Raw genomic sequence first — 23,660 nt, 5'->3', positions numbered from 1 at the left:
AAACAAATACATAAAGCATTTGAAAGAGAAGACTGGATCTGTATTTTACTCTTATTTATAACTTAATAATATAATTAAGGAATTAAAATGTATTAAAATTTAATTAATATTTAAATTAATTTAAAATATATGAATATTATAATATGATTAATGAATTACTAATTTAATTTAATTTTTTCATAATGTAATTCATAGAACACTTACATAAATTTTACTATGAAAGATTCAGGATTCATTGAAATCATAAACTCAAATTGAGAATCTATTTTTAGTTATTTAACTGAATATCTGCTCAGCTCAAAACTTTTTTTCTTTTCCATTTCAACGAAAATATCTGTGTGGTTAATTATACGAAAAATAGTTCGGTCTTCAAATTTCTATTGGATGTCAAAACACGTTCGCAGCTCTATTAATGTCTATTTATATACGATCTTCTCTGAGCAAACGCCGCAGAAGAATATAAATTCTTAGAAACTTTTTATAGAATTCTTAGAATAGTTGCGTAAAATGTTTTCACTCTTCGCGATTAATTATTTTTGAAATATATATATAAGGTATGCTTACAACAACGTTAAGATGATGACGTCTTGTTCCATTAGGATTTTCTGAAAAAACATTTGATGGTTGAAAAATAATGAAAGAAAATTCATTATAAACTGCCATCAAGCTAAGGGTTTTTTCTAATCCCTGCTCAAATTCAAAGTAAGGGAGTAAATGCGGCCAGTTGTATATTCCTGTCTTGTTCAAAAAATTCAACATAGATGAAACTGGTTCAGTTTCTGATGAACCTGAAAATTTTCAAAATAATTAATTCAATATGTAATAGTGGTTTAACTGAAGACTGAAAAAGATCCAGTAACTTAACAGTTATGACCAAGCTCAGCCTTGTTTTAACCACGGGTGTTCACAGAAATTTTGGATCCCGTCACAAATGAATTTTCTTGGCCCCCTCCGTATTGTTTACCCCTATATTTCAAGCCTAGTTTTAAAACTATTGGGCCCCCCCTTCAGGCTCGGGCGTGGGCCAACAGGTGTCCTCCCCCCCCCCATGCACGCCCCTGGTTTTAAGAAACCTTTTTATTAAATGAATCATTAATATAAAGCTCTTGGGCGTTTTCTATATTAACCAAGCTTCTTCCCTCATATTAACAGAAAAGGATTTTTCAACATTAGTAATTATTCCTTTCAAAACGGAAGGAAAAAGAATCAGGTAGTGAAGGAATTTTTTAGATTAAGATTTTTGGATATAAATAGGACTTCAAATTTTAGTAACTGTTAATATATTAATCGAAGAAACCGTAGTAATTCAGTAAGTCTAGGCGTTTTACTTTAGTTATGCAAAATATATGTTGCATAGTTAGTCCGTAAGTTAAAATTTAAAAATTTAATAAATATCCACTTCAATCACTCAGAATGTTAAAATTCATTTAGTAAGTAAAAACTTATAGTTTCGAAGATAAAGAATAAAGTTTTTACCTTTTTCGCCCCATTTTCAGTTCAAGGATCGAACGTCCTGCCTCCAGGGCAAAAGAGTACTTTCTGCTGAATGAAACTTGATCTGCGTTCTAAGCTTTAACGACGAAAACAATTTTCTTTTGTAAATTAAACTTTAAAGCCTGGACAAGCAAGAAAAAGCACTGCGGAGATCTTTCCATCAGAATTGTCAAAAAGGCGCCTCGGGTTTTTCTTCTTTACTAATAATAAAGCTTTAAGTCTCTCTGTCTGGATGTCTGTGGGACGTTTGTGACGCGCATAGCGCCCAGACCGTTCGGCCGATTTTCATGAAATTTGAAACAAAGTTAGTTTGCAGCATGGGGGTGTGCACCTCGAAGCGATTTTTGAAAATTCGATTTTGTTCTTTTTCTATTTCAATTTTAAGAACGCTTTCCAGAGCAAAATTATCATAAGATGAACAAGTAAATTACGAAATTATCATGACGTGGAATGGGAAAGCGAATGAACATAGCCAATTGGCGAGAAATTTGTCATCCATTATTTGTAAATATACAGGCGAAACGAATGACCTTTTAATTTTCAACTACGGGCAAAGTCGTGTGGGTACCACTAGTAAGTTAAAAGAATTGAAAAAAAGCCTAAGAACCAACAGAGCTTCCGATAATGAGATGAAATCATCAGACTAATGAGTATATGGGAACGAGGGTTACCTTGAACATATTTTCCCTTTTTGCCCTTTAATTGTACATTCACTTGCAATAAAATATTGTTAGCCTTTTGTTGCATAACGCATATTTTTTTATGAATTTCGACTGAAGTATTTCAGTGCCTAAGTACTGAAAGTTGAAAAAATGTAAACAGGGCCAAGGTGCACTACTGGTGGGTGTTCTTTAGTTCCAGTTGTAATGTATCTTGTACCAGGTTTGAAAAATCTAAATCCTGCAGATATTAGTTCCCCCCTAGTAGTTTCTACTTATTTATTATTAAAATCTTGTTTTTTAATCCTATATTAAAGCTGCCTCTTAAATTAATATTAGTAATGAACTAAGTTTTACTTCCCGATAAAAATCAAAATATTTATATAATATAAGGCAGCCTACTGATTTTTGTATAAGTCTAGGTAACTAAATGTACCTCGGATATGTCTAAGGTGCAACATTTTTCGTGGGTAAATATAATAAGACAGCCTACTGATTTTTGTAGTAAGTCTAGGTAACTAAATGTATCTCGGATCTGTCTGAGGTGCAACATTTTTCATGGGTCCAAGGTATACTACTTGATAGTCTAGCGAAAATTTCCAAATCACCATGTTGTGTATAAGATTAGCCTTTTTTTAAGTACATTTTACCTTGGTGGTCAGAATTATAAGAACACACAGAAAATTGCATAGTAAAAAAAATATTTCTCAAAAAAATCAGTAAAATTCTCACACAAAATACCTTTTTATGTTAGAAATCATTGTGGATTGCAGAACATTTGAAAATACAAAATATAAATGTTTTACCATGATTAATAAAAAAAATGTCATTGTTAAAACTGAACAAAGTTATAAGGACAACTAGTTTAGGTGATTAGGAATTGGAGAGCATGGATTGATTTAAAAAATGTTTTGACACGATTCTTAAGATATAATAGAAGTTCCAACAATGTAAAATTAATTAATGACATGTTAAAAAGTTACAAAAAAATGGGATGTTTAATGTCATTGAAAATTTATTTTTTGGAATCTCACTTAAGTTTTACTTCCTTTTACAAAAAAGGAAGTATTGTAATCGCAAAAAAAATTTCACTCAAAAATCGACTTTAATTTCCATTTTACTCACCCCCGAATGAGGTTTTTTTTAAATAATATTGAGGTTTCTTTTCGACTCGACCCACACGTGGATAAGTTCCTAAGAAAATATAGACACGCGAAATATCCATAATGACGATTCCCGAGTTAATTACAACGAATTTTCTCTTGACGTCTGTATATAGTACGTATGCATGTGCGGATGTGCGAATGTATGTCGCATAACTCAAGAAGTGTAAGTCCTAGAAAGTTGAAATTTGGTACGTAGACTCCTAGTGGGATCTAGTGGGCACCTCCCCTTTTGGTTGCATTCGGGTGTTTCTAAAAGGATCTTTTGCCCCTTTTTGGGGGGAAATCATTGTTAATTTCGATGTCAACTCAAGTGGTGTTATAATTTGGCGGACACTTGGCGATATATCGGCAGTCTTTTGGTCCTCAAGTTTTGTCGCCAACTTGGCGACAAATTTGGCGATTTTTTTTTTTTTTAATCTGTTTCAATGTGGCCACTGTTTGTGATATTTAGAGAGTTAACTATTGAATCGCATTAAAATTGCCAGTAATGGGGTAATGACATTAAATTGGAGTAAAAGGAAGTCATGTGATGGACACATCAGCTCGTTTCTTTGAAAGTACAGGAGCAGTGAGCGAGGAAAGAGCATGGGAAGCGCTTCCACCAGAATATTTCTGCAGTTGAAGCACGATATCAAGGACGGTTTACTCCTAATATGCTCGAGATTGCTGTTGGAATTTATTTGAGAAGTACGTGATAGTGCCTATAAGATAACATCCGCAGTAAAGGCATTTACAGCTACAAAAGCTACAAATGATATTTAGGATTTTTTACGGGAATCAGTATTTTTTCGTCAAAAATCGAATTTATTCTTCTTCAACCATTTCAACAATGTATATTTTTTGTGTTTTATATTAGTTTTACACTTTGTAATTGTTTATATAAAATGGTAAATGACGTAATTTGTACATGTGTTGAATAAATGGCATTAAATTGAGATTTGAAAGATTTTGGATTTTTCAAAAATCTGTGTGTGATGTAATATTTTTCTTGTCATATTCTTTTTCAGCAACCCCCCAAAATATAAAAGTCGCAACTTACTTAGTGGGGAGCAGAAATCTTGTTTACCAATGCAATGGCCAAATTTGGTATCTCGCAAACTTCATAAGCACGGTCAGAAATACGAATTGGATTTCAACATTTTGCAACAGGTTTATAATAATATTAACTATCTTATTTGAACAACTTTTCATAAAGAAATCAAGTCAAATTATCATAGTGTCAGTATTAGACAATGTCTTAATACTGATCTGAAGCTTTATTGACACCACAGGAAATTATGTGGCTTCTCCAGTAATTAAATGGAGACTAAAGCTCTGGGTGACTTCAAATTTAGGTGAAACATTATTAGAAGCGATAAACGAGAGTTCAGAACCCTAGCCAAAAATGAATCTAGAGAATGATTTGTAAGAAATGGGTAAGACCATCTTAAGATCGTACGCCAGGTAACACCGAAGAACTTCTTCGGCAATTTAATCCTATTTAAAATCTGCTCTTTTGTCTTTTTGACTATGTTATTCTAATTTGAGTAAGAGTCCAACATAATATTATTCGAGTATGATATTCACTTAACGAGGTGAAAAAAAGAAAATTGTAACTTGAGCAAGTGAAATTTTACTTGAAATTTAACTTACACATAGAACTTTCCATGTTATATTTCTCAAAGCTCAGCAGTAAAAACAAGCTATATTGAAAGTTACTTACTTTCTCTTATACAGGAATCGTACATAATTTTCATTTTCATGGATGATGTACTTAACTCGCCTTTTGTATCCTCTAAAATTCCTGTTTGATAAATACGTATTGTAAGTACAAAAATCTAGTTTATATAAATAACTTCCATACATAGTGTTCAAACTGGTGCAAAAAACTTAGCAGTTTTCAAAAAAAAAAAACTTGCGTGACATTTCGTCGCTTGAAAAAAATAGTGACACAACTCAAAAAATACCGAAAATGAGATTTGTAATTGATAATGCTTTTAAAAAATTGATCTTTTAAATGGAATAAAGACACAAGTCGTAGATAGCAAAGTTGTCGGTCGATGGAAACTTTAAATTGTAATTTGACCTAAATTTGATTAAAATTTCTAAGAACCCTTAAAAGCTAACCCAAAAACTGCATAAAGTAGGTAAACAAAAAGAATAGTATGAACCATTTTTAATGGGCATTACAATAATTTGGAACTGTTATGAATGAGAGAACGATAAATTAAAAATCACAACAATTTTTCTTCTTTCTTTCGGTGCTTAATTGCACAGGTTTATTTTGATGAGGACTACAATCTGAGTGCTTTGCCTCCGTTACGCATGATATATTTTATTACACATATAAACACATGAGAGAATTTGCATCACAAAGAAGGGAAGGTACAACCGGAGCGAGGGTGGGAGTCGAACCCACCGCTTCAAGTGTGCCAATGTCAAGCAGTCACTCAGATCGCTCGGCCACTGAAGCCCCCACAACAATTTTAAAAATTGTCTCCTGAAAAAGTTGCTTTTATGAGTTGTTCACTATTCTTTTCAAGTTGCGATTTAGAGAAGAACAGTGTATTTAAAAATCAAAGCATTTCTTGAGACAGGATGTGTAATAAAGGTGTAGTATCACCGGTGGAGATTCAAGTAACTCGTTTTTTTTTTTTTTTTTTGCTGAATTGTTTTCGCTAAGAAATGTTGCTGGAATACGAACAAAGATGAGCACATAAAAAATTAAAAAGTACCCTCAATATTTCTTTCATTCTAACGTTTGCTGTTTGACTATTACTGTAGAATTCGACAACAAGAATAATGTTATTTACTATTCTGCTCAAATTAATTGATAAATGCAAAGCTATTTTTTATGAAGTTCTAAGTGGAATGCCAGCTACCTGCAAAAGATATCATGTGCTAGAAGTGTGTTTCTGAAGAAGAAACATCAGACGTACTGATCCCAAGCATAGTACAAGCAAATGCGTCTTTTAAAATGATTCAGAGGTATGGAAGGATGTGATTATCGCACCTACACTACAAGAACCTTAGAGCAGGAATTAGTAACTGTAGAGAGCAAGTCCAATCACTTGCTTAGAAAACACTGAGGCAAAGATCCCAAGTCGCATGGTTCTACTACGAAGAATGTGAGACATGTTTTACGTGAAACGAGTGAAAGAAACCTGGTTCCTTCCGATACTTTTCTTTAAAATATATCACTTGACTTTAGATCCTTGCTTCAAAATTTGAAAGTATCACTCTATCCATCAGTTATTTCTACTTAATGGCCAAACTTAAAAAGAAGTGTCTCTTTTTTTTTTTGTAGTTAACGCACTTTCTAGGTTTAGTATGATGGTATATGTTATCCTACAGCGCTAGAAAGCAGTAGGAGCACTAAAATATTTTTAAAAAAACACTATACAGATTGCAGTAAGTTATGCCCGTGTCCATCTTGCAATATCAAAGAGCTTAAATGCTCGTTCTCGAAACCAACAATTTGAGAGATACTGCTTTCGTAGTGTAAACGGCAGTATAGCATAAGCAGTGCGAAATATAGAAAATTTATTATTTTCTGAATCGCGTTAAAGTGTTTATTCCCGCCTAATATAACGGATTGCTTTGAGGAAAAATGAAATCCCAGTAAAAGAAAAGCAAAATAAGATATATGTATCTATTTTTCATATATTTTTAATAAAATAATTTACGTTTTGAATTTAAAATTTATAATTCTGTAATACTATCTACATATTCAGTAAAATATCTCAAGGTTTCAATCATTAAAAATTGGAGAACCAAACCTACTGGTAAGTCCATCCTGCGATGGGTAGAAATTTTCAATCGGTCCTGCCAAATTCGAGCTGTCGTGAATTGACTGTGATAAAATACTAGTTCCAGTAAATTAACGAGCTGATGTGTGCATCACATGACTTCCTTTTACTCCAATTCAATGTCAATTCCCCATTACTGGCAATTTTAATGTGATTCAGTAGTTTACTCTCTAAATATCACCAACAGTGGCCAAATTGAAACAGATTTTTTTTTAAAAAAAGCCAAATTTTTCGCCAAGTTGGCGACAAAACTTGGCGACCAAAAGACTGGCGATATATCGCCAAGTATCGGCGAAATTATAACACCACTTGAGTTTGCATCGAAATTAACAATGATTTCCCCTCAAAAAGAGGCAAAAGACCCGAATGCAACCAAAAGGGGAGATGCACAACTAGATCCCACTTGGAGTGTACGTACCAAATTTCAACTTTCTAGGATTTACTGTTCTTGAGTTTTGCGACATACATCCGCATATCCGCACATACATACGTACATACAGACGTCACGAGAAAATTCATTGTAATTAACTCGGGTATCGTCATTGTGGATATTTCGCGTGTCTATATTTTCTTAAGCACTTATCCACGTGTGGTCGACTCGAAAAAAAACTCAATATTCATTCGGGGGTGAGTAAAATGAAAATTAAGGTCGATTTTTGAGTGAAATTTTTTTCGCGAACACAATACTACTTTTTTTGTAAAAGGAAGTAAAAATGATTGAGTACAGTATAAGTAACAAACCTGAGTAATTTTAACTTATCCCAAACTTTTTTTTTAATACTGAAACACAATAATATGTCTCGCTGCTAATTACTTACAGACACCGTTTCTTATCAACTACTCTAGAGCTGATGTTATAGTCATTGATCTAAGTTGGCTTCCGATCGGCTGAAGATTAAACAATAAATGCGGTACTTTTTTTTCAAACTACACAATTTTCAGTTGCCTACATATATTCTGCGTCGGCAGGTAAAGGGCACTTACTGCAAATTTTTCATTTTTATGCATTTTTGTCATCTATTGTACGTTAGCATTGCTGTAAGGCTTGCTTTTTTGGTTTCTGCTGAAAAAAAAGAACGAAAAAAACGACTAATTTAAACTTTTCCCTATTGTTAATATTGAATCCAAAACGCGTTTTTTCAAGTATCTCGGAAACGCATGTCTGCAGATACTGCCGTTTACCTGGCGAATTGTTGGCGTTGTGTCAAACTAAGAATTTCTTCTTTCTCCATCCAAACGTAAATGTGTGCTTCTCAAAGTCAAGCATCCTTTTATCAGAGCCAGTCTGTCAGTCGATCACTGGAGTAAAAGTATAAATTAATCAGGTCATGTCATTTGAAAATTCAGATTCTTTCAAAATAAACCAGTACTTTTTTTTTCAACTTGCTCCAAATAAACTGAATCTACTTTCCCTCGTAACTATAAAGAGCCATAATCCATTGATCTTTTAAAAAAATTAATGATTCACTGATGTGCGTTTTTTATTTTTCGTTTTGCTGTTTATTGATAGTGGAAATTTCAAATTTCTTAAATTCATCTCTTCATTACAGTTTTTTTAAATGTGCATTAAAGAGCCGTTTGTTAAATGAAAAAAAAATGTTTCAGCAGTTGTTCAAACTTTTGGATGCTTAAAGCTGATAAACAAAGGATTTTTTTACCTTTTATTATTCTTTTAAGGGATGAGTCTACCCTTTCAAAAAGAGAGTAGTTGTCCTCCTCTCCGTATCTTGCCATCCATTTACCACAAGAAAATGAGTAGAAATCCTCGCACGGATTGGCACTTTCATTTATATTGCTTCGTATAAAGTGTGCTAAAAATCAAACAAAATCTCTTTTAATATATCTTCAATTATTACAGAATTTGAATTTATGCCATAGTACTGTTAAAACAGAGTAAAATGCTTTGAGGCAATTCATCATGCAGTGTAAAAGATGAGTATCAATCTAAGCTTTTTTACCACGAAGGCAAACTGTATAGTTTTCTAAGAGTTATTTTTTAAAACCGAAATTCGCAGAAAATTACGAACATATTCTAGCTAGGAAACCATATTAATGGGGGGGAAAATAATGAGTATCAAATTGTTTTGCTTTCCTTTCATAGTGAAACTTCTTTTTTCGTGCATAAATCATTTGCCCTTATGCCCCCACTATCCTTAAAGCTGGGCGACGCCAAAGATGTTTTAATTTCTAACATCAATGTTGTTAAAACATAGACGGTTTATTATTATTATTATTATTGGTGGTGGTGGTGGTGTCGCACGCTAACAACACTATACTTTTGTTTAGCCATGAAAAAATAAATTTTCAAAATAAAAATAATAATAATAATACAAAGCATAAATGTTTACCAAAACTTGCCCCAAGCTTCTGACTTAATTATTAGAACTTTTTTTTTAGAATTAGACAGGTTAAAGTAAAAACAACAGTTAAATAGCTATAAGGAAGTAAGAACTATTTCATTGTTATTTTCGTTTACTTGTTTATTTATTTATTTGTATATTCAGTGAGAGTATTAATTAATAATATTATTTCTGAAATACAAATTTCCTACTTGTTGAGTTATAAAGAGGCGTGGGACAATTTGAAATAAACATTAGCATTAGTGTTTAAATAGGAACATGATAATGATAGTTTTATTATTTTTTCCTCAGCTAAAATTTTTTTCAGCTTGCTATACAGTCGAGTTTCAGGTATCGTAATGACTTCGGCCTGATTTACTCTTATGCAATGAACTTTGGGAGAGAAAGAAGGTGCTTCTTTTCTAATTACCTTCCTCTTCAGCAATTTCATTTTTTTTTTTTTTTTTTTGAGCAACCACGATTGTTTATTGCTTTTATTTGACTGTTTTTGGCGTGTTCTCTCTATCATTTTATTTTCCCACCGCCACCCTCCGCACCATCACCGATGCGGTTCCTCACGATGCTGCTCCTATAGCGAAAGCTGTCTCCAGGTTGCATCCATGTCCTACACACACGCGCATACATACACAACTACACACATATACACACACACACAAACACATACATACACCTACACACACAAACACATACACACTCGCATACATAAGGACACCTACACATACACAAAAACATACACACAACTACCCTCACATTCATGCCTGCACACAGACACAAGCACATATGCCTACACACACATACACATCCCCCCCCCACACACATTCATACACACATGCTTACACACACATACACATACCCGCACACACAAACACACACGCCTAATTACACACACTCGTGATTGCGAAAAACATAATTTGAATTCAAGATGTCAAAATTCATTTTTTTTTTTTTTTTTTTTTTCACATTTATGAAAATGACTTTAGAAAATTTCAATTACATCTAAAAATGAAGATTGAAGTTCACAAATGTTGCTATTATATTTCTTGTCGGTCATTACCATATCCCAGTGATGAAAAAATATTTAATTAATATATTTTTGTTTTCAAAACAGTAAACGTGGCATAAAAATGGAAATTAAAATACAAAACTAATATTATTTTAACTAAAATTGACTACAGTCTGAGGATGTCTCGCATGTCATCAGTTCACCAAAGGCTTCTTAAGAAAGTCAATAAGCGGATTTTAAGATGATTCTTCTGCCTTCTTCGAACAAGCAGCAATGCAAATTGACTGATGCCACACGCTGAATCCTCGTTATTGGCTCAAAAGTCAATACATGAAGAGAAATCAAAACGTTGCAATTAAATCCTCTGTTTGTCAAACAGGCTATTTACTGACTTACAAGAGACTAGTGCATAAATGTTTCCCCATCATGACGTCTTAAACTGACATTTCTATTATTCCCCACTTGCAAAGCCTTGTTCACATAATAATTTTGCTTTTTTTTTCTTTTTCTTTTTCTTTCTTTCTTTTCAACCAGGCTCAAATTTCATTCTGGTTTCAGAGAAACAATCGCTACAAAAATGGCAAAAATCTCCACATCTTTACTAATAATAAAGCTAAAAATATGTATCCCTGAATCTCAGTTTGTTACGCGCATAGCGCCTAGACCCTTGGGTCGATTTTCATGAAATTTGGCTAGAAATTAGTTCGTAGAATAGCCTCGAAGCAAATTTTCGAAAATTCGATTTTGTTCTTTTTCTATTCAAATTTTAAGATTTTACCGAGCGAAACATAGCATATTGGCGAGAAATTCATCATTCATTATTTGTAAATATACAGTCGTATCAAATGCCATTTAATTTTCCACTACAGGCAAAGCCGTACGGGTACCGCTAGTCAAACACAAGATAAATGTTTTGAAAAAGAGAATAAATTGATTTAACTTACAATCAAGTGTGCATTGTTTCGATGCACATACTGGATGACATTGAGAAATTAGAGCTGAAACATTAATAAAAAATGAAAGTTAAGATGCATTACTAGAGACACGAAATTATTCTGTAAAATTTAAATGTTCAAATAAAGGTGTGAATCTACACAAAACATTTTTCTTCATTAATGGATACTCCTTCTGTTTCATTTTCTTTCATAATACAAAATAAAGGTTTCCGTCATATATACATGTTAAATAAATGAGTATTCAAGTGAGAATTCGCAAAACGTTACCTTCGTAATTTAATATTTGTTGATCACTATTTCTGTAGTAACCTAAAAAAAAAAGTTCTTAATTAATGTTCAGCAAGTCATTGGAAGAGAAAAATATTAGAAAATAATATAAATGTATGTAAGATTTGTTGTTGGTTTCATACTCTCTTGTTCAAGACGATTGAAATCGTTCGGAATATTTTTGTGAATAGTCTCAGCTCAGAAGTTTCTCGAAAGCATGCTTAGTTCTTATTGGTAAAACTGCTCTACCATCTCTGCCAGAGAAAGGTTTTCTCTGTAAACAACTGTTGGAATTGTTTTCGTAGTATCAGCAACGTTTTTAGATACTTATGGTCAGAGACATTTTCTAATTATGCGTCTGAAATTTAGTCTGAATCTCTTAACAAAGGCATGTATCCACTGCACTTTTACTTTTAACAGAACAGGTGGTACAGTGTGTCGTCACATACCAGTTGAGGTACTGCCTTCTAGACTAGTCTAGAAGGCAGTGCTTCAGCTGGTATGTGACATATTATGCATTTTTTCTATCTCAATTTTGATAGAGGTGTCTGTTAAAATTCTAGATGTGATTCGTTTTCTACCTCCTTTGCCTTTTCTAGATCCTGCTTTGGAAAATGGGCGCAGCTCTTCAGGTGTTACGAGTTGTGAATTGGATTAATAAGGGCCTGTGTGTATTGAATATCTTAATAAGTACAGTTGAACCTCCATATATCGAACTTCCACATATCGAAATTTTCTATATATCGAAATCGCAGCAAATTTCTATGTTCATTATATAGAAAAAATGTTTCTATATATCGAAAAAATCTCTATATATCGAAAAAAATTTCGAGACATTCGTAGATTTTTTTCCACTTTAGACTGTTTGTCTCATGAAAAATAAAGGTTAGAGGAAAAAATTACATTCACACTAAAGGTTGCTACGGGACTCATAAGAAATCTGGGGTTGAAGGGTGTGTAGTTAAGTCGTTGTTTCGTTCTGAAGTTCTTAAATTCCCTCAAGTTTATTTCAAATCTTAGCTGTAACCAGTAGCACTGTAAAATCAGTTTCAAATTATCCCTTTTTTGTTTGTTAATTATCATTTCTAGTCTTCTTAGCTTCAGTAAAAATCATTCAAGTTAAGCAGATAGATTGTTTATACTTTTCTCCCGATCACCATTGGTAAAACGAAAATCCCCTAATGTTGCGATCAAGTTGAATTGCCGAAGAATATGAAGATGTATTGTTGGCGTAAAAATGTAATTTCTGTTAATTTTTTAATCATTAACTTTCATTTAATCCGATACTCGTATAAATTATAAATTGGGTTTCATACACGAAAATTAGCTTTTATTTTAATGCTTTAGGATACTTTTATGATAAAATAAGATCGTTTCCATGTATCGAAATTTCTATATATCGAATTTTTTCCGGCAATTTGCTACTTCGATATATGGAGGTCCGACTGTATATTAAGCAAAGTAAAAAAGCAGATTTCAGTTGTGTTTAGTTTGATCAGAAATATTCACAAACAGAAAGTGTTTCAAATGACTATTGTCTGCATGTAAAGTGACGTTAATTACTATTTAAGAGCAACATTTATTTCGTTTGAACTAAACACAGTTTTACTTGAAACAAATAAAATAAAGTACATAGTTTTAAAACTGTTACATCATGAAATGAAATTAAATTTGGAGGTTTCACCCGGGTCAAGCCTCCTGTAACTCACGTGGGTCAATCCTCCCTTAATAGCCATTTTAGAAAATATTTTAAAAAAACGCATTAAAATAAATTTTGAATTTAAAAAGTAAGTATACAAGCTTTTAGCACATTAAACAGAGTATATAAAAAATGCATTTTACTGCTGTATGAGTGAATGGCAAATCGCACAGAAGAGATGAACTTGCAACGAAAAATTTTGCTTTTTTGTGTGAAAAAGCTGTTACACGTGATTTCTTTTTAATTTTACTTCAAATTGGCTAAAAAAAGGACACAGCTTTCAATTTGACTTAATATCATGCTGCCCTCCGGTGCTCACCAGTTACAAATGTGTTTGAATATGAAAATGACGGGGTGGGTCAAACCTCCCGTGTGGTCAAGCCTCCCCAGTCTCCCCTACCAAAAACTGTAACTCGTTATGATATCTTAATGAATACCGTTTGCAGCTTTGAAATAAAATTGATATAAAAATGCAATAACGAAATCGTAAAACTTTTGGACTCTTTATTTCTCACACTCAGTTGCATAATCTCGGTAGAGAGGATGGCAGCTTAAAAAACGTTTCACTGGAAGTGGAAATATTTAAAGAAATTTTTTTATAGTTGGGCTAAACTAACCTGGGAGCATAGTGAGGGCTACGCAGGTCCTAATCACAGCATTACAGCGCTGCCAGGTTAGGTTTGCCTCAACTATAGAAATAACTAAAACTTAATTAAAATTGTCTGACATTTTTTATCGGCTTACCTTCATGCACAAGTCTTAAGTAAAGAATGTAGGCGACGACGACAAACAGTACTATCAAAAGACTGCAAGCAAAATATATTGTTCGCTTTTGAAGTGACATTCTAAAAAAGGAAAGAAGTACAATTAAAAATGAAAAATAAAGTTAGTAAAAATTCGTGATAAGCAGAATTGAACTTTAAACGAAAGGTTTAAAGCAAACGTTTAAGTAGTCGGCAGCATTGCAATATCCAAGAAAAAAATCCTTTTTAAAATCTGTACTTTCTATTAATGGACAAAGGAGTCATCTTCTGTAAAAATTTTGATCCTCATTTGAAGTTAAAACTTTGACTTTTGAGCTTAGAAGAGAAATTGTTTGAGGGTGAATATCAGGAAAAGAGCCAATTTGGCCATGAAATTTTTCGATTTTTTAAGAAATTTAGAAACTAAAGTTAAAAGGCATTTTAGCAACACATTAGTAACAGATTCATTTTAAATTAGGAGCAACATCAAGATGAACACGTACCCCCATTTTAAAGGTGCTATTTTTGAGCTGTTAAGGAGGAAATAATGTCTTTGAAGCATATTTTAAGAAATTAAAAGTTTTAAAACGTAAGGTAGTCGTGCAGGAGAAGCGATACGTTTAAACTAATCTTTTTACAACAAAATTCAACTCAATCAACTCTTTGCACAAAGAAAAAGTCATGAAGAAACATCGGAAACTCACGCATTAGTACAGCAACAAAATGATTTCTGCTATGATGTTACCGGATTTGATCGTTACAGACATGACAAATTTCCCGCAATATGACTGCTGAAAATCGCTAATAAAAGATTCTAAAATTAAAGCGCATTTTTGTTTTATGGCAATGAATTTCTGTTCAATTATGCAAAAACAGTTTGAAATATTGATTTATTTCGCGTTTCAACTGGCAATACCGACATGATGTTTCATTTGGTCGAGACAGAAAAGTAAAGATTTTTAAAGTCTAACCTGTAATTCTATGCAACTAAAGTGGAAACTTTCAATTGAAAAAAGGATTTACCCCAGCACAATCCTATGGTGCCAAATAAATGTTTTGACTAGAAATAAACATTCCGGAAATCAGCGTTATCGACTTATGAAAAACTTGGAACACACAAGCATAAGTTGCTTTTTTTATCGATATAAATTCATTTTCTCTAAAACGCAAGAGTCAATTCTCATAGATGAATATCAAGCACATTATTTCCTTTGCTTTGTTTTTATTTTTTGCTGCGATGTTTCATAGTACACAGCATTTCTTTGAAGATCGTGGTTCGAACGAGGGACACGTTGCGGATCTGATTCTGAAGCAACAAAACGAGCTCCAGTATCATAGATATAAGCAAAAACCCAAAATTTTGCCATGGATTGAATGTAAGGCGATGTTTACTGCATAAAAAAAAGGTTTTTTTGGATTTTTAATTGAAAGTGCTTAGGAAATTTTTTTGGGACTTTGCGCTTGTCCTGATATTAACCCTATATTCGTAACTGCATAATTTTCGTGAATATACGTTCGTGTTTAAATCATTAGTCAGAACTTCTGATATATCCTTTGTGTTTCTCATTCATTATACACTCAGGCGCGGATCCAAGGGGGGAGGCAATGGGGGCGATTGCGTCTCCCTGGATAAATCAGGGGCGCAAGTAAGAAGGGGGCGCCGAAGGCTCCCCCGATTATTACTACTTTCAGCTACAGTGACCCTAAACACTAAGAAGGATTCTAAAAAAATTATGTTTATAGGAACATTATTCACAAAAGCACAACCAAAAAAACTGCAGTAACTCCCTCCCTCCCCCCATCCGTTCGATGGAAAAAAGCAATAGCATTTGAGGAATTTGGTTCATTTACTGGTTCTCAATCTGTATTGCACGTCCGCTTCCCCCAAGAAGGCACAATATTCGCAACTTATGAATTTTCCCTCTGAATTTAGGGGGGAGGAGTTTTTGAACTGGGTACAGAATGGAGACATTTAGAAAAATTATTTGGTTCACTCACCAGTTCTCAATCTGTGGGGAATAGGGTGCAATATCCCCTAGGGGACGTAATATCCGCAACTAATGAGTTTTCCTTCGAAATCCGGGAGAGAAATTTTGGAATTAGATACAAAAGAAAGAAAGATGCATGGAAAATTTATTTGTCTCTTTCACCGGTTCAAAACGTGTGGGAAGTGGGCAGCTTTCGCGCACCTCTAGAGGGGCGCAATATCCGCATCTCTAAATTTAAGGGGAAAGTTTTGGAATTGGGTAAAAAGAAAGAAAACATTTGGAAAATGTGTTTGGTTTTCACACCGGTTCTCAAGCTGTGGGGCTCGTCCGCGTCCCCTAAGAGCGAAATATCGGCAACTTATGAGCTTCCTTCTAAATTTAAGGGGAGTTTTGGAAGTGGGTACAAAAGAAAGATATTTTAAGAAATTTTTGATTCATTCACCGTTTTTCAACCAGTGAGGAGTGGGGCACGTCTGCGTCTCCCAAGGGCGAATTGCCCGTTCTCAACAGCGGATACAGAAACTTTCCAAGTGAGAGGCGATTGATTTTGATCATTTAACCTTTGCTATATATCCTGGTTACAAGTGATGAATTCAAAAGTTTCGGTCTTCAATTGTTTCCGCAAGAAAACTATGACCCCCTCCCCCCCGCCATCCCCCCTGTCCCATATTTTATTATTTCCCTAACTATTATTTAAAATTACGTTTTTTTTTAGCATTTCAGCAACAAAAAACTGCGGGGCGCAGAAGGCCCTCCTTTATCCTCTGAACATCATAGAAGATTGCCAAAAATTATATTTTTGGAACTTCAATTTCGAAACATTTCCGGGAGAGAGTTTCAGAATTCCATCTCTTCGTCTATCGTTAAAGCTGGCTTGGAATTTTGTTTTTATTTATGTCTTTAGATTTTAAAAATGGGGACGGACCGAGCCTCTCCCTTCTCTGCCATCACCGAAGATCGTCAAAAATTGCGTTTTTGAAACTTCAATTTCGAAAATTGTTCGGGAGAAAGTTCCATATCCAAACCTTTTCCCTAACATCTAACGTCATCAAAGAGATTCTACAATTACGTGTTTAGAATTTCAATTTCGACAAAATTTCCATCCTCCTTCCTCCTAACATCTCTTTGCGAAGCATTATCGAAGATCATCTGAAATTGCGTTCATGAAACTTTTTCAAAACGAGCTGATGTGTGCATCACATGACTTCCTTTTACTCCAATTTAATGTTATTTCCCTATTATTGGCAATTTTAATGTGATTCAGTAGTTAACTCTCTAAATATCACCAACAGTGGCCAAATTGAAACCAGATTTTTTAAAAAAAATCGCCAAATTTGTCACCAAGTTGGTGACAAAACTTGGCGACCAAAAGACTGGCGATGTATCACCAAGTGTCTGCCAAATTATAACACCACTTGAGTTTGCATCGAAATTAACAATGATATCCCCCAAAAAAAGGTGCAAAAGGCTCTTTAGAAACACTCGAATGCAACCAAAACAGGAGGTGCACAACTAGACCCCATTTGGAGTCTACGCACCAGATTTAAACTTTCTAGGATATACCGTTTTTGAGCTATGCGACATACATATGCACATACGCACATCCACACATACGAACATACGTACTTACGGACATCACGAGAAAACTCGTTGTAATTAACTCGGGGATTGTCAAAATGGATATTTCGGTGGTCTATACGTTCTTAGGTTTACAATCCACGTGTGATCGGGTTGAAAAAAAAAAAAAACTCAACATTCATTCAGGGGTGAGCAAAATAGAAATTAAGGCCGATTTTTGAGTGAGATTTTTTTCGCGAATAAAATCCTTCCTTTTTTGTAAAAGGAAGTAAAAATGCACATGTGAAACTCCATTCTTTCCTTCAACATTAAGAAAGATAGCTTACAATAGCGTTTTCTGGACTTAAGTTTTGAAAAATATAAAGTACGTTAAACCACTCATTTCCCTAATATCATTAAAGATAGACTTAAATTACAGGATCTAAATTACATAATAATATTACATCTCTCTTAAATTACAAAGATAGACTTAAATTACATATATATATATATATATATATATATATATATATATATATATATATATATATATATATATATATATATATATATATATATATATATTAGTTTTTAAGAAGTATTCTTTCTTACACCGAAGAGAAGAAATGAACATGTCTTGGAGAAAGCAAAATTATTTTAACAAGGAAAAGAAATGTTAGGGAAAAAAACCTTAATTATAAGAAATCTTTAAGTTAAAAGCCTTTAACAGTAACAGATTCTTGGTCTGCTAGTTTGTTCCGCCTCCCTTCTAAAAATAAGAATGATGTGCGCGAAGCATGCGAGATCGTTACAGATGGTCTCAAATTTTGTTTCCTGGTCTTAAATTTTGTAGATTATTCAGAAGGATGAACTTTCGAACACCCCGCCATCTAACAGCACCGAAGATCGCCTTAAGTAGTGATTTTGAATCTTCAATTTTGAAAAATTACCAGGTCCTTAACAGGGGCGACTCGTCACTATGGGCCGGGTGGGCCAGGCCCACCCAGAAAAATTGTACACAACTAAATAGATCATGTCAAAATAACGTTTAATATTTCGCTAAAAATTAAAAAAAAAAAAAAAACATCGAATTGGGGACATGAAACACATTTTAAATCTCTAACACTCTGCATATCGCTTCTAAAATGTGAAAAGTTTTCCATCTGTTCGCGTTTGCGCTTGCAAGCTCTGAGAATGATTCTTGGGGCTTCGACTGGTTTGCCCCTCTACTCACTTGCCACACCTACGCTCCTAACCAATCACGACGATTCAACCAGACACCAAAACGGCAAGTCCGGGTCTCTCCGATTTCTGCTGCGTTGGCTCCAGCTACCTAGCCCTCCAAAGAATAGCTTTAACAGCAGTAGAAGGGCAATAGCAGGTGGGGAAGGATTTGACACACGTCACTTGTACGAAACAACAGCTCAAAAGGGCAAAAAAAAAAAAAAAAAAAACGGCTAGCCCGCTGAATGAAAGAAAGTGCTCTTATCGTTTAAAACCGCCCTCTTGTATTTGTCTTCAATCTTAAACGGCTGTAAATATCTGGAACAGGCATTTCCATTTTATGCGTTCCTCCCGATTAAACCGCATCGCATCGCATGCATATTTTTATTTATTTATTTTTCTGCTTGGAACTAATATGATTGGAATTTCTGAATGAAGAGTTTGTTTTCGAATAGTTGGTTTTGAGTGTGAAAAACTCTGAATTTTTACAAAAAAAAAAACTTCAATTGTGCGAGATCTATTCAACGCTTTCTTTTTTGTTCTGATATTTGGCTAAAGTAATAAGTATTAATCGTATAATAGGTCTTATCGATATGTGTTTTCTATTCTGTAGTACTCTAAGGCGGAACAAACCTAAATTATTTCAATTTTTGATCCGGTACATCGCTTTAAGTCCTTAAAGGCGTACACTGTAAAAACGATTCAGAAACGTTCCTGGAAAATAATCGGCTGCTGATGTGCCCAAATTCTGCCAGTAACATATTTTGCAAAAACCAGGAACGTTTTTCGCTAAAAGTCAGTAACCTTTCTGAAATTAACCTTGAAACTTTTAGAAGAATTGCGAAAGCTCCACTTTTAAAGCCAGGCTTGTCTCTAGAGCCTTCTAGCAATATTAAGTAGGTTTAGTGTAATTGATTAGCACCTTCCTGATTTACCAAGAAAGCTCCATAAAAATTAGAGCGACCACGGCCAAAGCTATGCAAGAAAGAACCAAGCATATCTCTTGCCTGCAATTCCTGCCTCGCAAAGCTGTAGCTATCCATTGACTTTTTTGCTTTCACTGAGATCAATCAAGTCAATCTGGACAGACCGTAATTGAGCCTTGGCCGATACACTTAATAAGCACGCTCATTCAATCTTTAAACTGGTTGCTAAAAATGTTTTCCTCAACAGTGAAAAGTCTGCATGCGTGCAGATTGTAGCGATTCAGGAAACTTTTTTGCGAAGATACTTGTTTTTACGGGGAAAGAAGTGAAATCCTGAGACGTTCCACGGAAATAACCGTAAAGTTTATGATTTTTTTTTACACTGTTGGGCCACATATCCTCAAAAATGACCAAACTATTCGATTTTCTTTATTGTTTATTTTTAAACTTCAGATTGTTTCAAACTTTATGAAGAGAGTTTCAACGCTCTAGTTTAATTAATTAAAAAGTTATTGGCTTTAGGTCACTCACTAGGTGCGCTTTTTCTCGATTTCGAATGGGATGGGTGTCTTATCTTTAAATTTAAGTTGTTTACCTTGAATTTTCAAAAAATGCCTAAGTGGATATTTGTCTAAAACAATTTCAACTTTGAAGTGGAAGAGAAGTTCGAAATGAAGCAACTGCAATAAGGACTATCTTATATTGTTCAGCATTACTAACTGCAGTCCTCTCCATTGTATCTGTATAAATATTATTGAGAAAACTTTATACAGCGGAGCCCACCCGCTAAATTAAGGGCACGAGCCGCCACTGGTCCTTAACCTCATCAAAAGCATACAACCGCATTTTTAAGAGTTCAATTTCCCTCGAAATCCGTCCTTCTAATATCAATAAAGAATAACGAAAATTGTATTGTTAAAACTACAATTTCGTTAGTTTTAAGGGGAAGAACCTCTGAATTTCTCCCTGTAACATCATTGAAGAACATCTAGAAACTTTGCTTTGAGAGTCCCCCCCCCCCCCCCGGGACTCCCCTTTCCTTATATCTTTAGATTATCCAAAATTTCGATTTTGGATCTTCAATTTTGAAACAGTGGGTACTGGTGGTATATCGACTCAAAAAATCAATCGGAGACATGAGGGGAAATGGTAAACCTTTGCTTCCCTTAACATTAGCAACGATCGTCTCCATAATAATTTTGACCTCTCAACGGTCCTCTTAGTTTTTGTATGTCTGTGTATATATTACATAATATGTTTGAGGGAAAAATTTTAAAAGTGCCCCCCCCCCTGAAAGGAAAACAAAAACTATTTTCAGGCTGCACCACTGTCTCCTCTTGGAACTTTTATTCTCGGGAGAGAGTTTTGAAGCCTCTATTTTCCCCTCACGTCAATAAAGATGGAATGCAATCGTGTTTTTAGGACTACAATTCCGAAACATTTTTGTAGAATCCCCATTCGCCTCGCCATCCCCTAACTTCCTCGAAGATCGTCTGAAATTGCATTTTTTGAATTACAATGTCGAAAAACGGCCGGTGTACAGTCCCTCAAAGGATAACCCCCATTGCATCCGCGCTTGCCCTTTCTATTTTTGCATTTTGTGATTAAGGCACTAAAGCAATTGTTTACAATGAAAATGTAATGCGCATCAATTTCTGTTCTTGCAATAATTAATCACATTGCATTGTTCTACGCTTTTTTTTTTTTTTTTTTTTCTATTTTTCCGGGTGGGGAGGGGAGCGGTGACATCACAATTAACGTCCTAGGTATCACCCGCTCTGGGAACTCCACTATAAAATCACATTACGTTCTACGTCAGTTTATTTAAATTATTTTTCGTTTCCAGTAGCAATGTATTTTTATTCGTACTTATTTATTTATTTTTTTTTTTAACCAAACGGAAAAATAGCTGAATGTTCAAAAGTAAAGAAAATATGGATAGCAAACAAAAATTTGATTTTTCCTCTTTGAGATTTCAATTTTTTTGGGGGGAGGGGGGTGCCGGGTGAATGGGGGCGCTGAAATGGGAAAAAATGCCCCCTCCTGAGCAGCAATGTATGCAGTAGTCCTGAGCAGCTACATGCAGTAGCAATGTATTTTTATTCGTACTTATTTTTATTTATTTTTTTAACCTAACGGAAAAATAGCTGAATGTTCAAAAGTAAAGAAAATATGGATAGCAAACAAAAATTTGATTTTTCCTCTTTGAGATTTCAATTTTTTTGGGGGGGGGAGGGGGATGCCGGGTGAATGGGGGCGCTGAAATGGGAAAAAATGCTCCCTCCTGAGCCGAATCCTGGATCCGTGCCTGTATACATTTCCCTGTTCTGTTATGTTCTCAGGAAGAATATGAAGAAAGTGCAAAAGAAATTGGCATGTGACACGTACTTCCGGGAGCGCTTTCAAATCTGCATTAATAACTTTTTTTATGTATTAGAAATCATTTACTTTAATTTAATTTTGCATAGTAAAGGAAGTATTGCAATCGGAAAATATTTTTCGCTCAAATTTCGGCCTAAATTTGTATTTTACTCCACCTCGAATAAACGTTGAATAGTTTTTCGAGCCTTCCGCATCTACACATGTATTTAAGAGCATATGAACAGCCTAAACAGGAATTCTGACCATTTGTGAGTTAATTATCACTAGTTGCTTGTGACGTCTGTATGCGCGTATGTGCGCATGTATCTTGCACAACTCAAAAATGAAAGGTCTAAGGTTGAAAGTGGGTTTGTGGGTGGGCACACCGCACACGTAAACTAATACAATTATGATACAACTATTTTAAAAGAGCAAATAAAACATGAAAAGAAAATGAAAAAAAATATTTTGTTTACTTACTTTTTTTCTCACGCTACTTAAAATGTACGTTTTAATTTCATTCAGTTAAACATTTTTCTTTTTTTTTTTAAATTTCAATTCGAAAGAAATATTTAACAAACTTCCCCTTCCTTGCCTTAAAGATTCATTCAGTTTATGTCTCTAAACAAAGCTGTAAGAAAGTTGAATAGACCCAGAAACAGAATGAATTCAAGATCGCACTCACATGTAAAGGCAGCAAAGATTTTGAAATTAAGCACCTGCCATAACAAGCTTCAACATTTTTTTCTTTAAGGAATTTCTCTCTTTTATTTTTAAGAATGAGAGTAGTTCTTTTTCTGCATTTTTCAAACACATTGGCAAATATTTTTATAAGAATTATAATATGAAATATTATAACAGTGAAGCACCATTTATAAAATTTTCTTTTTTACGTTTTTGTCATTTATACGTTTTTTTTTTTTTTAAATTGGTCGCTGTAATGCCGACACATATTAACATGTACCAATTATAATATTTTTTCATTTATACGTTTTTTCATAGTCCCTTCAAGAACGTATAAGCGGTGCTTGACTGCATTTGTATTATTGTCTAAGCATACTGTGTTTTAAAGGCTATCACTGAGTAAAAACAATCTAACAAAATTTGTTCAACTTCGTGCTTTATCCATACGAAATGTATTAAAATATCCGAAAAGCATCTTTTAAAAGTTCATTCGCGGGTTTCAGACTATCTGCGCATTAATTTCACGACGATTATTTTCATAAATTGCAAGAAAGCAATCAGTTTGATGAACAGCAAATGAAAATCCTTCTTTCCCAATGAAAGAACTATTCAGGAATGCGTAAATAATCAGGAATAAAGATGCAAAGATCTGAAAATTTCAGGGGGGTTTCCAGAAAAAAATGTTTTTTTTTTCTTAGGAATTTAAATTAGATCCGGGAATTTGGAACATTTTCGTTTTTCAGAAAATTTCTCAATTACCTGATACTTATAATTATGTTTTTCTT

General features: G+C 34.0%; 1 protein-coding gene across 1 annotated transcript; it reads right to left on the bottom strand.

The window, feature by feature from the left end:
* Positions 1–560: 560 nt before the first annotated feature.
* On the bottom strand, positions 561–22,799 carry LOC129223045 (membrane metallo-endopeptidase-like 1). Its single transcript, XM_054857609.1, has 8 exons — positions 22,672–22,799; positions 14,137–14,237; positions 11,694–11,735; positions 11,415–11,468; positions 8,766–8,918; positions 5,022–5,102; positions 658–788; positions 561–605 (listed from the first exon to the last, which is right to left on the bottom strand). Exons 2-8 carry the CDS (start codon positions 14,234–14,236, stop codon positions 561–563), a joined length of 606 nt encoding a protein of 201 aa, XP_054713584.1. The 5' UTR covers position 14,237; positions 22,672–22,799.
* Positions 22,800–23,660: the final 861 nt, after the last annotated feature.

Source organism: Uloborus diversus, chromosome 5 (assembly GCF_026930045.1).
Source record: "Uloborus diversus isolate 005 chromosome 5, Udiv.v.3.1, whole genome shotgun sequence".
NCBI classification, from domain to species: Eukaryota; Metazoa; Arthropoda; class Arachnida; order Araneae; family Uloboridae; genus Uloborus; species Uloborus diversus.
This window is presented reverse-complemented; position numbering and strand designations above follow the sequence as displayed.